Here is a 14,160-nt window from a genome sequence, read left to right as displayed (position 1 = left end):
ACAATTTGAAGGTAATATTTGCATGCAGACACACTTTTCTTGGCCTGTTACTGCTGGTAGATGACTCTTCCCCCTCTAATAGCTATATTTTTTTCATAGGAAGCGTGCAGGTTAACTAGAGACTGAGGTGTCTTTTTATCAGAATAAATTCTTCACATGTGTTTGTAAGTTATGGCTGAATAATGCACAAAAGATCATATTTAGTAATATCCATTTACTAGGAGACATTTGCCATGCTTCTATTTATGCCCTGTTACTTTGCCAGATACCTTATATAGGTCACTCAATTGAAATGAAAAAGAACATTATGTGAGCATGTTGTAAAATTTTAATATATCTTCAATCTAACAATATTAATACAAACTTTCCTGCTTAGTGCATAGTATCTTTAAGGTGATCATAATACAATTTTAAGTGTTCAAACACTGGACACCTTAATGTCCAAATGAAATGGGTGACATTAGAAGATAATTACCTTTTCTATCTCACTATATAATTCCATAACTGAATAAAAACTTAGCTAATTGATTAGACTAGAAAATTATAAAAAAACTGATATATTACTTAATTAGTTATACAACTTTAAATGCTCTGACTAAATGACCAACTGAGGTAAAATTGTTGGGCACTAAAACATAGAAAGTATGGAATATGTAATTACCTATAATTATAATACCACAGGACAAAGATTAGTTGAAGTTCTGATTATGTTTTGTCTCACTTATGACTCTCAGAATAAACCAGATTTTGTTCAGGACATCTGAAAGACTGTGACTTAAACGGGGAAAAGAGTGTTTTGAAAAGTAGAGCTGATTTTTTCAAGATTATAAATTATAGTAAGCAACCTGTTCAAGGTGGATTGAATATGATGCTTATGTAACATTATATCAGTTCGATGCCACTGATCTCTGCTTTAATGATAGGCATCCCCTGAACAGCATTATCATATTCTCAGTAGATCCACATAGCCAACACTTGCACTTCTTGACCCCAGAATAAAGTACCCAATGAAAAATCAATTTTGAGACATTGTGAATTACATGTATAAATAAAAGCTAACCTGTTTAGCCTAAATAACAGGTGTTTTGTTTGCTTTTTTGCTTCATATAGCATTTAGCTTTCCTAACTCATTACGTTTTGTGTGTTTAATTATATTTGGCCAAACCCGTAAGGACTCTTAGAAAAGATAAAGATTTACCTTTCAAAGAAATCACTGCCACCTGCCGCAGAACGGAACAAGTTTGACCATGACTTCGCCACCTCCACATCTTTTCATGGGGTGCACAACATTGTTCGGAATCGGAGCAAAATCCGAAAGATGATCTGGTTGGCAGTGGTGCTGGGCTCAGTGTCCCTGGTGGTGTGGCAGATCTACAGTCGCTTGGTCAACTACTTCACCTGGCCAACCACGACATCCATAGAAGTGCAGTACGTGGAAAAGATAGAGTTCCCAGCTGTCACATTTTGTAATTTGAACAGGTAAACAGTACTCTTTTAAGAACAACCTTATAATGTTGCTATTATAACCTTATCTGAATGACAGATGAAGATTTTCATGAAAAACCCTTGACATTCTTAAATTGTGCTTAAAGGCACAAATTTAGGGAATTAAAAAATGAATTTATATTTTTATTTGTTTTCCTTATTTTTTTTCTTCCTTTCACGAGTATATACTAGGAACATGCCAAACCTTTTGCTTTAGCAGATGCAGAAGTCTTGGTTTCTGCACTTAAAAAGATGGCTAGTTAGCAAAAAAGAAAAACATAAACAATCAAAATGCAACATGATGACTGCAGGGTACAGTAAAGAATGTGCCAGGGATCTGAAAGCTGAGACAGAATAGCTTTCTCCATGCAGGCACTAGGGCAGTCTGGGTATTAAAGAGGACTAGAGGTTGTTAAATGGAGATGAGGAAGAACTGAAGGGGGGAACCACCCTGCCAATGTGGGAAGGGATTAAATTTCAGGTCTCCATATGACAAGATAGTTACTACAGCAGAGGCAAGATCAACTCTTGGGAAGTCACACTGGATCCTAAGTCTAAGCTCAATGTTAACACCTGACTTAATGATCTACTGTGTGTGTGAGTGTGTGTGTGTGTGTGTGTGTGTGTGTGTGTGTGTTACTAGGAATTGAACTCAGGGGCATTCCACTTCTGTGCTACATCCCCAGCCCTATTTTATATTTTGTTTTGAAACACAGTCTCTCTAGGTTGCTGAGAGTCTCGCTATATTGCTGAGGTTGGCCTTGAACCTGTTATCCTCCTGTCTCAGTTTCCCAAGTACTGAGATTACAAGCATATCCTACCATGCCTGGCTTGCCATTCTACTAATTCCTTGACTGAAACTCATTGTAAAAAGCTACAGTTCACTCCTGGCCCTAGTTTTCCATGAAGAGGGCAGCTGTTCCCTGGTGGCCTCAAAGGCAAAGCCTTGTATTGCCTCTAGTGAATATTTAAAGGTCACATGTAGCAGTTTTTGACTGGAAAAAAAATGAGCTCCTTCAGACACCCTGACTTGTCAGCTGTTTGACCACGGGCAAGTCGATTGACATTTCTTAGCTTTAATTTTTCTTTGTACAAAATGACATACTTTCGCTGGGTGTCGTGGCGCACGCTTGTAATCCCAGCATTCGGGAGGCTGGGCCTGGAGGATCGCGGTTCACAGACAGCCTCAGCTACTTAGTGAGGCCCTCTGCAACTCAGTGAGACCCGGTTTCAAAATAAAGAATAAAAAATAGGGCAGGGGGTGTAGCTCAGAGGTCGAATGCCCCTGGGTTCCATCCCCAGACCCGCAAAAAAAAAAAAAAAAAAAAAAAAAAGACAAAATGACATACTTTACACACTTGCTGCTACATCAAATGAAGGAAGATGGAATTCATTTTCCTTTATTTCTAGGGTAACTCTAGAACAGGTCTCTCCGTACATATTACAACATGAATGGGTAATTTAGTATTGAACTTAGACCTGAACATTATTATACTCAGTATAAACAATGCCAGTTTCCTTAGCAGAGCTGTGAAGTTCTCTGTCCTCATAGCCTGACCTTCCTTCTGGGTGGAATGTTTACAAATAGAGTTCTCGGTAGACTATCGATTTCTGGTCTTCTGACCCTGCCCCTCCCAAGGTGGAGCTTCCACCCTACAAGCAAGCTGGACTGCCAGTAACAGAATATTCTCAGCCTGCATGCACATGGGGTCACATGGAGGAAGGGTGTCTCCAACTCTTGATATGTATCAAGGTTTCAAAGTACAGATAAATCTCCCCTCCCGTAAGAAGAAAGACCGAAGACTGTCCATACCCATACGATTTTAGATGACATATGCCTCCCAAAAAAGCAAACATTGATTGAAGAAATCCTGGATTGATTTTTTTTTTTTTTTTTTTTTTTTTTGGTGGTACTGGGGTTCCTGGAAGCCCTTCAACCTCCAGACTACACTCCCAGGCCTATTTTATAATTTCTATTTGGAAACAGGTTCTCTTAAGCCAGCGCGGCTGGCTTCAAACCTGCGTAATTCTCCTGTCTCCGCCTCCCAAGAGTGGGGATTACAAGCGCGCACCACCATGCCCAGCAGAAATCCTGGATTGAAAGAAACTGTAGATACCACTTCCAGAAGGGAATATGAGAAGCCCACAGCTTCCCCAGGGGGAAAAAAAAACATTAACTGGTGAAAATTATTTTAAAGCAATTATTTGAAGATTTGGAATTTATCTTAAGAGAATGCAGCAAATGAAGGAATATTTCTTCAGAAACATCTATTACACCTCCATAACAACAATGAGGATCTATAGAACTTGAATCACAAACCTGTTCTCACGTTCTGTCTCAGCATGACAGAAACTATAATCTAACTTGGTTTGGCCAAGAAGACAAGGCTCCTTTTCCCCTCAGCTACCAGCCAAAATCCCTAAGGGCCCCAGAAGATACAGGCTGCCAACGGGTCCCAGGTTAGATGACTCCAGCTTCACATTGTGGAGACTAAAGAATGTAGTTTAGAGTGAGGGACAGCCTTTCCTACGTGACTCCCAAGCACTTGGTGGAGGCTGGAGATGTTCCATCACTGACACCCAGCCTGCTTGTTAGGTGGGGATTCCACCTTGGGAGAAGCAAATCCAGAAGACCAGAAATCACGGCTCTACTTGGAGGTCTCCTTGCAAATGTTTTATCTAGAAAGAGAGGCAGATCATCAGGACAGAGAACTTCATAACTCTCCCCAAGGAAACTGACTTTGAGCATAACTGAGTATAATAATGTTCAAGTCTACAGATACTCTTGAAAACAAAGGGAGGCTGGTAGCTCCATGACAGCAACAAACTAAATCATAGTTTAGTTAGGAGAAATCATAGTTTAGGAGACACCCAAAAAGAGACTTTCGGAAGTCAGAACATTAGTGCAGCCAGAACACTATAAGTCAGAACATTAGTATCAGAGCTAGTCGTGATACCAGGAGAGGCAGATAGCACAATAGAAAGAACAGGGAAAGAGACAGTCAGAGAGGCTCATTAGAACAACAGAGTTGACTTTTAACTATGAATGTCAGGGGACTATTGAGTGTAAAAGAAGATAATTTTCTAACAAAATCATTTTCAGCAATAATTGTGTATTAAAAAGTAATAATAATGGCCCATCCACTTTCATTAAAATAAAAAAATGTTCAAAATAAGTGTGGGCATGGTGGTTTGCACTTTTAATTTTAGTACTTGGGAGGCTAAGACAGAAAAATCACAGGTTTGAGACCAGCCTTAGCAACTTAGCAATAGCCTGTTTTGAAAATTATTAGTAAAAAAAGACTGAAAGTGTAGCTTTGAGCTAAGGTTTCCCTAGAACTTGCAATCCTCCTGCCCTAGCCTCCTGAATAGCTGGGATTACAGGTGTGAATTTCTACTCATAATTTATTAAAGAAACATTAACACTTTTTTTTTTACATTAAGAGTGACTACATAAATAGGGAGACCTAAACTCAGAAGGACAGATTTGTCAAAGATTCATAAGAATCATATTTCATTAAAAATTCCAGATATAGAAATACTGGTCATGCCTTTTTTTTTACTTAGAGTCAGTTCTAGTGGCTCTCTGAGGAGGTCTGTATTTCCTCAGAATCCTTGGGGACAAATCCATCAGTGGGTAGTGGCTGGGTGGTACCAAGGAGCTTGATCTTCCTTAGGGATCCTTTGTTTACTAAAGATCTCAGGAGTCTCAGGTGGGGAGAGGGACCTTTATGATTACGAGTGTGAGACTACTGAGGATTTTTGCCTAAGAAAGAATCAGGCCTGATAGGTGAAGGTAAGGTTTATTAAGTTTCTTGATTTTATGTTTTCTTGAAGCCAGGTTGTAAAAGAAACAAATGTTCATTTTCAAAATTTGCCATATGAAAATATCAATCACATTTTGGTTCTTTTGTTTTTGTTTTTTGTTTTGTTTTTTTTGGTAGTACTGGGGTTCCTGGAAGCCCTTCTGCCTATGGGCTACACTCCCAGACCCATTTTATATTTTTATTTGGAAAGGGTCTCCTAAGCCAGCACGCAGCTGGCTTCGAACCTGCACGATCCTCCTGTCTCTGCCTCCCAAGCGCGGGGATTACAAGCGTGCGCCACCACGCCCGGCATCAATCACATTTTGAAAGGAATGAAAATCATGCAAATAAGAAATTATGTGTAATATAACATATAAATTGCTTGGAAAAGTAAGAGATTTGCAAAGAAATATCATAATTAGGTTAAATAGACCATTTCTGTTTTGATTGCCAAGGCAACATTGACAATAAAACATTTACTTAACGAATACTTACCTAACATTTACTATATTCCAAGCGCCCTCATAAATGTTTTCAAAAATAATTAATGTTTAATAATTTGACTTAAATTTTGAGTTAACCACTGCTCCTCTTCCCTGTGGAGTCTCTCCTTGAACAACCTGTATAAACTTCTATTCTGAGTGGACATAAGATCCAACCTTTCCTTAAGACTCCCTCCACAGGTTTTGTCCCAGTAAAGCCTGTACTGTCTCTCATCTCCTTCCTGCCCCCAACGTTTCACTAAGTTATGCCGTTAAGTGGCTATAACAGTCAGAGCTAATGAAGAAACAGACCCACTATGAGTGACAAGAAGGAGTGATCTATGATGGGGATTAAGTTTTATTCTATCATAAAGCTGATTCAGCAGCCTTGATAAGTCCGTTGCCTCTTGGAAGTGCTGGGACTGAAAAGATAGGAACCTTCAGTCAGAAAGGACAATGCAGCTGGCCAAGTTGGCACACACTTGTAATCCTGGTACTTGGGAGGATGAGACAGAAGGTTTGTAGGTTTGAGGCCAGCCTCAACAACTTAGCAAGGCCCTATTTCAAAATTAGAAGTAAGAAAACAAACAGCTGGGGTTTTAGCTCAGAGATAGAATGTCCCTGGGTTCAATCTCCAGTAACACACACACACACACACACACACACACACACACACACACACACACACACACACACACCAGAAGGGAAATGGATGTGAACTGTGAAGAGAAATAGAAAGTGGAATACATGTCTTTTCACCACCCTAAATGTTGCTGGTACCAGAGACTGCAGGAGAAGCTGGCACCGTCACAGCCGCACTCCCTCTCGTCTGACCAGGATTTGAAGAAGCGGAATAAGACCAAGAGTTGCTAGAGGAACTGTCTTGCTGGCAAGGGTCCCACTGCAACAAGCTGAGTCAGCAGCTCAATTACAATGATCTGGGGCTCTTCTCCTACAGGGAACCTGAGAGTAACCAGATGCATCCAAGGCAGGGAATGCAGTGAGGCTGAGTGACAGCTTAGACACAGTAAAAAGCCATGGCCGTGGCAGAGATGGGATTTAGGCCCAAAAAGTGCGGCTCCTAAGTATGTGTTCTTAACAGCCATACATTCTCACCTCTGCCTGGAAGAAAGGAAGAGTTGGGTCTTAAAGATTCATTAGGATTCATCTAGACCAAGGTGTGGGAGGTATTCCAGGTATGTGTGCAGTGTGTCCAACACCTTTTAGGAATCCAGTTTAGCCTGAATATCCTCCTTTGTGAGATAATGAAAAAACTGATCAAGTACAGGTATTTGCTTTCTGTCTTCTAGATAACTGAAAGTTTTAGTTATTCTAACAGATGCATTATTTCTACTAATAGGTTCCAAGCAGATGGTGTGGCCAAATTCAGCATCATTTTTTTCTTATGGCATATTGTATCCAAGGTCCTCCATCTTCAGGAAATTAAAGGCAATTTCACAGGCTATGAACAGGCCTCTGATTTTTTCTGGAGTTTCCACAACTTTAGCATTAAAGAATTTGTCAAGAACAATGGTTTTTATCTCAATAACAGCACTTTGTTGGCTTGTGACTTTTTTGGAGTACCATGTGGCCCAAAGGTAATGACTTGATATTTCTTCAGATATTATCAAAGTGATAAGATACTCTTTGGACTGCTGTTGGGCAATAAGATAAACTTTATTCCTTTGAAGAATCCATCTCAGTTGACTCCAGTAGTATATGACACAAACTCTGCCTTATAGTATCAGTATCTGTGGCATACTTATAAGGCAAGTTTCCTCTTTCAAGTAGTTAACTAATAAAAATTAGAGAACGGAAAATTTGATGGTCTTTCTTGCAGCATGGTTCTCCCAAAAGAAAATCAGTTTAACACAAGGATATTTTAGTTTTCTTCATCCATCACCAGACAGCCAGTTTCAAGACAGCATTTCTATCAGCATTAGATAGCCATCACTCTGTGCTGTGCTTGTGGCATTTTATGAGAGGTCCCTAGCATTAAATTATAAATGAGAAACCTCCTCTCCTCCATTCATATGTTCATGGTGAAGCTGTCAACCTAACTCAAAGGTGAATGTGTTGGTACACTTCCATAATCCCAGTATTTGAGAGAATGAGACAGGAGGATCACAAGTTCAAGGGAAGCCTCAGCAATTTAGGAGACTCTCAACAACTTAGCAAGACCTTCAGCCACTTAGACCCTGTCTCAAAACTTAATAAAATTAAAAAAAGGGCTGAGGGCATAACTTGGAGGTAAAAGGCCCCTGGGTTCAATCCCAAGTAGAAAAAAAAAAAAAAAAGCAAAAGAATGTTGAAGCAGTTCTCCATGGGTAAAAAAAGCATGTTTCCAAGAATTCATAGTAAAACAAAAAGTAATTTTATAAATGTAAAAACATACTTATGTATTAAAATGTATATTTAAAGAGTCACATATGAGTCGACAAATATATATTAAAGAGAAATAAAAGATATCATTTAATGCACACATGATGTTCTCTGATATTTCTATATTCTTTAGACATTTGTGATTTAAAAACAGTTACAACAATTTAAACTTTAGAAGTGATATAAATGCTCAGACTTATTGTGTTTTATTTGGTTCATTTTCATATCACAGGATTTTAAACATATCTTCACTGAATATGGAAATTGTTTCACTTTTAATCATGGTGAGAATGCCTACTGGAAGAAAAAAATTAGTGTCTCGGGAAGAGGCTTGAGTGTGATCTTCAATGTCAATCAGGTATTGAATTTTCCTCAACCTCACACGCCAGGTTTCTGAACAAGCAAGGAGAGGCAAGGTTTTCAAAAGGCTCATTCAGAATATCTTGCCCTGTCAAATATTCAACTGGTAGTTGGACTTTATGGAACTATTGGCTTCAAGATTAAAAAGCAAATCTTTGAGGTATATCCTGGAGATTTGTAGTTGTTCTATTCATGCTCATGATTGTGACTCTAGGAATTGTTTGTGCCACAGAAAAGGAAACAAGCAATTTTTTGGTTGTGATGTATGTAGTTAATCCAAGATCACTCTATGCATTTAAGAATTAACTTTAGAACTATTTTTATGTAGCTAAGGGATATGTTTATGTATATAAACAATGTTTATGAATGCATTTTGCAAAATTTTTGAAAGTTGTAATTGACCCAAGAAATTCCAAGTATATAGCCCTGAGAGCCAGGTGTTCACACTCCTAATAAATGAGTTGAAGTTGTCTTCACTGGGGCTGGCATCCATCTCCTTCATGGTTAAGTTTCCTTCTGTCTTGTATAATCTCTTCTCTTAACATGCATTTGGAGGAGTTATACTCCATTACCATGGTTTTATAAATGAGGATTATGAAATGTTGTTAGACTTTTATCCAAAATCTACACATAATTAATGGCAGTGATAAAAAATAAACCTGTTTTTTAATCCTTTCAAATGACCTTTTCTTATTCCCTAATCCACATAAATGAGGACAGTGGCTAATTTCAAATAATTTCTGTTAAGATATTCTATATAATGTTCTTTTGTTTCCCATTCAAGACAGTTTTATTTATGTCTGAACACAACCCTGTACATGTCAATGCTCCTTCTACCCACTCTTGTGTGTTTACATATATAATATATACATATATATGATTAATATATATGAAAATAACATCTATCTGACTAATATTTGAAAACCATTCAAATATTGGCCCTGAGGTTACTTTAAATATTAATTGTAAGTGAGAATTTTTCAACTATTTTTATAATTCTATGAAAATATACATATTTAAGGCAATATTCTATAAGTAAACATCACTGAATATATATATTCCTACTAGCCACTTAAATGTTTCTTAGAGGGTTATAGCCACTTAAATGTTTCTTAGAGGGTTATAAGAGGCCCAGGAGAAATAAACTTTTAAGTTACAAATGAAATATTAAGCATGTTTGTTAAAGGTGTCTATATAAGTAGTTGTCTCATACACTGAAAAAAACTCATTAGATTCTCAAGTCTATCCCTTCTTTTTATAGCCCAAAATTGTACCTAATGACAAAGTTTCAAGAGGTATAGTGCTAAAGTTCTTTATCAAAAATAAGATTTATAGCCGGGTGTGGTGGTGCACTCATGTAATCCCAGCTTTCAGAAGGCAGCGACCGCAGGATCGAGGTTTGCAGACAGCCTCAGCTACTTAGCGAGGCCCTTCCCAAATCAGTGAGACCCTGTTTCAAAAATAAAAAGATTAACAAATAGGGCTGGGGGTGTAGCTCGGAAGTACAGTGGCCCAAAGTTCCATCCCCAGTACCGTAAAAAAAATTATATTAAAAAAACAACAAAAAAACATTGATGTTAAATGAATACTGCATAACTACATTCTTTGGGGAAAATAAATTTGAATTGTAAATAAATCCAGAAATTTCAAAGGCAAAAAGGGGGTATGAATGATTCTCTAAAACGTGTGAATAAAGGGAATAGGAGAAAAGGAAGCAGAAAAAAAGGCAGCTAGGTTAAGAGAGAAAATAAGATCATCAATTTTTACCTGTACCAAACTCATTCTTCTAAAGTAAAAAATGATTCAAAGAAAACTGTGGAGGCTTTGTGCTGTGATTCAACCATGCAAAGTATGTCTTGGGCATTTAATTTTTATAACTTTTATATAAACAGATTGAATGATCATATAAAAAGTGAATTTATATAAGTCAAACACTACCATGAGGCTTGGTACAGCTCCAGATTTGATAGAACTAACCTAACTTCTTTCTAACTACACATCTGAGCAAATGTGAACTTGTATTTCAGGAGGAATTTACTGATAACCCAGCCCTTGGCTTTGCTGAGGCTGGTATCACCTTTGTTATCCATTCTCCCACAAAAGAACCACGGTTTGATGGCTTAGGGCTGTCTTCACCTGTGGGAATGCACGCACAAGTGACAATCCGCCAGCTGAAGGTAAATATAGAGTAGCATCTGAGGTAGTTAGGTGGGGTAGTGTGGCATCAAATACACTAATATTGATTTTCACTAAAAATCCCCATCTCCCATACCTTTGAACCATGGTAGGAAGTACTCAAGTTGTCTTTAATATTTTTTCCTAGAGGCACATGTTTAGTAAAAACCAGTGACCTTATATATGCAACAGAAGTGAAAGCCAAGAAGCTTATCAGATCCAAAGTGACTTTAAATGTCATTAAAAATGCAAAGGTCATGAAGTGTGAAGATACACCTTTGCTTGTGAACTGTACATTATTTCCATAGAATGCCATGGAAAGGAGAAAATAAAATATGGAAGAAGAGGTAGTCTTAGAGCCAGGCTGGTATGGGGTATTCTGTTTTTTTTTTAGTCAATCAGTAATTTCCTTAATTAACCTTCAGAATTTGCATCCTCTTTCTTGGTAATTAAGAGGAGAATAATATTTTTCTTCCATGGCTGTGATGAGGAGTTAGGAACAGCTAGGCAGTTTAGGGCAAAGGACCTAGGAAAAGGGAAGAAAGAGAAAGAAAAGAAAAGAAAAGAAAAGAAAGAAAGGAAGAAAGAAAGAAAGAAAGAAAGGGAAAGAGAAAGAAAGATGAAAGAAAGAAAGAAAGGAAGGAAGAAAAAGAGAAAGAAAGACAAAAGAAAGAAAGAAAGAGAAAGAGAAAGAAAGACAAAAGAAAGAAAGAAAGATAGAAACAAAGAGAAAGAGAAAGACAAAAGAAAGAAAGAAAGAAAGAAAGAGAAAGAAAAATAAAGGAAGAAAGGATGAATCTGTTAAAAGAATAAAAACAGGGCAGATTAATAAGATTCAGAGATAACAATGACCATACATGGACAGTGCAAAACAGTGTCAGCCCCTTCTACTGGTCAAATTCCTAGGAAAACCAGTGTAAACAAATCCCAGGAGTGATGGGAAAGAGGAGTTTAGGGGAGGAAGATAAGCAGTACCAGTTGATTAGAAGCTCCCACCAATCTGCAAGATAAAGATTCAGATTAGGGAATGAAACTGGATTAGAGGCATTGGGTAGCCAGGATTCAAATAAGATAAATCACAAAGAAATAAGTTGGGGAGCTGCAAGATAGGATAAAAGCTCATCTCTGGGGGCTTCAACTGCTACTTTCTGTCAAAGGCCTGTGGGGCCTCTTAATTACCAAGAAAGAGGATGCAAATTCTGAAGGTTAATTAAGGGAATTACTGTCTTTCAATTCTATATCTTTCTTTGGCTTAAAATAAGCTTTCATGGCCCTACACCTTCATGGGTTAATTTCTGAGAGACTATGGACCCAGTAAGAAAACTCAGGTTTGGTTATATTAAGTTTAAGTGTAATGAAAGAAAGAAAGCACTTACTTTGTTACCTGAAACATAACAGGAGCTCAATGAAAGATTTTTTCTTTGTGTATATAATTTTTGGATGCTGTTTTTTTGGTGGGCTGATTAGTAAACTAACATAACATTTATATAAATGATTTTCTCTTTAGGAGGTAATTTTTAGAATGATTAGTCTGTCTAATTTTATTGATTAGCATTTTGGAAAAATGCTGAGAAATCACTATTATACTTAATCTTCAGAGACTTACACGTTAATAGATTAGGAAAAATGGTCAAATGTAGTGAATTTACACACAAAAAAAAAAGAGCTCTGAGAGAAAAGTAAAAATATCTACCAGCTTCTTTGATGGGAGATAGGTGGAGCCACTGAGATGAATCTCCTGCATCAGCTGTTAATTCTATCTTAAGACAGTCCACCAGGAACACCCCTGGGGAGAATGCAACCCTAATATCAAGCTCCAGAATTTCCACAGTTACAGCACTTACGGTTGCTTGAAGGAATGCAAAGCACAGCACATACAGAAGCACTGTGGGTGTTTGCCTTTTCTGCTTCCAGGTAAATAAACAATGGCATTTCTCCTCCCTTGCTTGAAACAAAGAAAGTCAATATGTCATTTAATTGTTTTTCATTCTTATGAAAACCCATGCTTAAAAATCATCCATTTGCCAAATGTAATCTCAACTGATAAAGTTGAAGTCATGGAATTATGGCAGACATCGCTGGAAAAGAAATTTATGTTATCTGGGTAGTTCCTTGATTTGATTCTTATTTCCAAAGACTTAAATGGATGCACTCAAATGCTTAAAACTGTACATCAAGTGGTTCTTAATTTCAAAGAAAAATAAGGTTTTATGCCTAATGTTCAGACCCTGAAGATTTCACTGTTGGATAATTCTTTTCTTTGTTACTGTTAAGGACACTTCAAGCCTCCTTTGTATACAGTGTGAGACATTTCCAGAAGCAGGGATAGAAGACAAGCATTGAAGGAGGCATCAGAGGAGGGTAAATGAGAGCTAGAGCTAGCTCACCTCAGCCTCAGATTTTCTTCTTAGGTGACCTTAGACAAGTTATTGACTGCTCTGCACTTCTTGTTAAATGGGGAGGAATGTTATACTTACAGAGCTGTTATAAGAAACATGTGTCCGTGGTTTTAAAATGCTTGGCACCATACTTTTATTGGGTTTTCTTTCTGCATTGAGATAAAAAGTAGTTTGATGCTGCCAGTTTGCCAATATAATTGTTCTCTCTCTCTCTCTCTCTCTCTCTCTCTCTCTCTCTCTCTCTCTCTCTCTCTCTCTCTCTTCTCTCTCTCTTTTACAAATATAGAAATGCTATGGCTTCTTCTTTGTAACAACAGTATATGTCTGGGAAACTTTCCTTTCACAGGGATTCCCAATCATCATTTTCTTTTTTTTTTTTTTCTAAAAATCTAGCTCATTGATCTCTGGTCCCTCACAAACTGCCCCATGGGGACATTTCTAGGAGCAGGGATATGACACAGCACTGAAGGAGGTCTGGCTTCGATTTTTCCATTTCTAATTATATTGGCAAAAAAAGTCTCAATTGATCCATGCATCATAATGCTAATACTTTAAAATTCATTATATCTTATAGAATACAAATATGAATTATTATGAATCAGAAACTAGGCAATGTATAAAAGACAAAGCTTGAAATTTGCATGAACTTTATGTATCAAGTGCTTTCAAGAACTGTATGCTATTTGATTACATCCTCACATATCTGTAAGTCTTCTTACAGGAGAGGAAACTGAGACTCACAGACAGAAAGTGAAGTGGCTAAGTAACTTCATTAGCATTTTGAAGAACGAATCAGAAAGGTAGAAATTTGCAATGGTATCTTTGTTATACTACTGCTTTCAATGTAGGCATCATTTTTATGTTCTATTTTAAGGTAGGAAACTGATTTGCTTGTAGTAGTGTGCCTGTTATATTTAAGTATGACTTAAAAAAGCACTTTGTGTCACTTTTGGTTTTTAGAAGTTCCCTGAGAATTTATTTTCAAAATTTGTCTTTTTTAATAAAGAAATATTATTGCAAAAAGTAAGGCACAATTGGGGCAAATGGCAATTTATACTAAAAATATCAGAT

General features: G+C 37.4%; 1 protein-coding gene across 1 annotated transcript in view; it reads left to right on the top strand.

The window, feature by feature from the left end:
- LOC308264000 (acid-sensing ion channel 5-like) overlaps nucleotides 1-14,160 on the top strand; it is a gene marked incomplete at both ends in the record, with an annotated part of 105,250 nt that overhangs the window by 78,857 nt on the left and 12,233 nt on the right. Inside the window, 5 exons of the mRNA XM_080697160.1 lie at nucleotides 1,173-1,479; nucleotides 7,134-7,371; nucleotides 8,388-8,513; nucleotides 10,543-10,692; nucleotides 12,457-12,604. Coding sequence (XP_080553286.1) covers nucleotides 1,173-1,479; nucleotides 7,134-7,371; nucleotides 8,388-8,513; nucleotides 10,543-10,692; nucleotides 12,457-12,604 — 969 coding nt within the window. The remainder of the gene's footprint in view (nucleotides 1-1,172; nucleotides 1,480-7,133; nucleotides 7,372-8,387; nucleotides 8,514-10,542; nucleotides 10,693-12,456; nucleotides 12,605-14,160) is intronic.

The sequence above is a fragment of the Muscardinus avellanarius genome (assembly GCF_963383645.1).
Source record: "Muscardinus avellanarius genome assembly, chromosome: 6".
Taxonomy (NCBI): domain Eukaryota; kingdom Metazoa; phylum Chordata; class Mammalia; order Rodentia; family Gliridae; genus Muscardinus; species Muscardinus avellanarius.
Note: the sequence above shows the minus strand (reverse complement) of the source record. Positions and strands in the feature narration are given on the sequence as shown.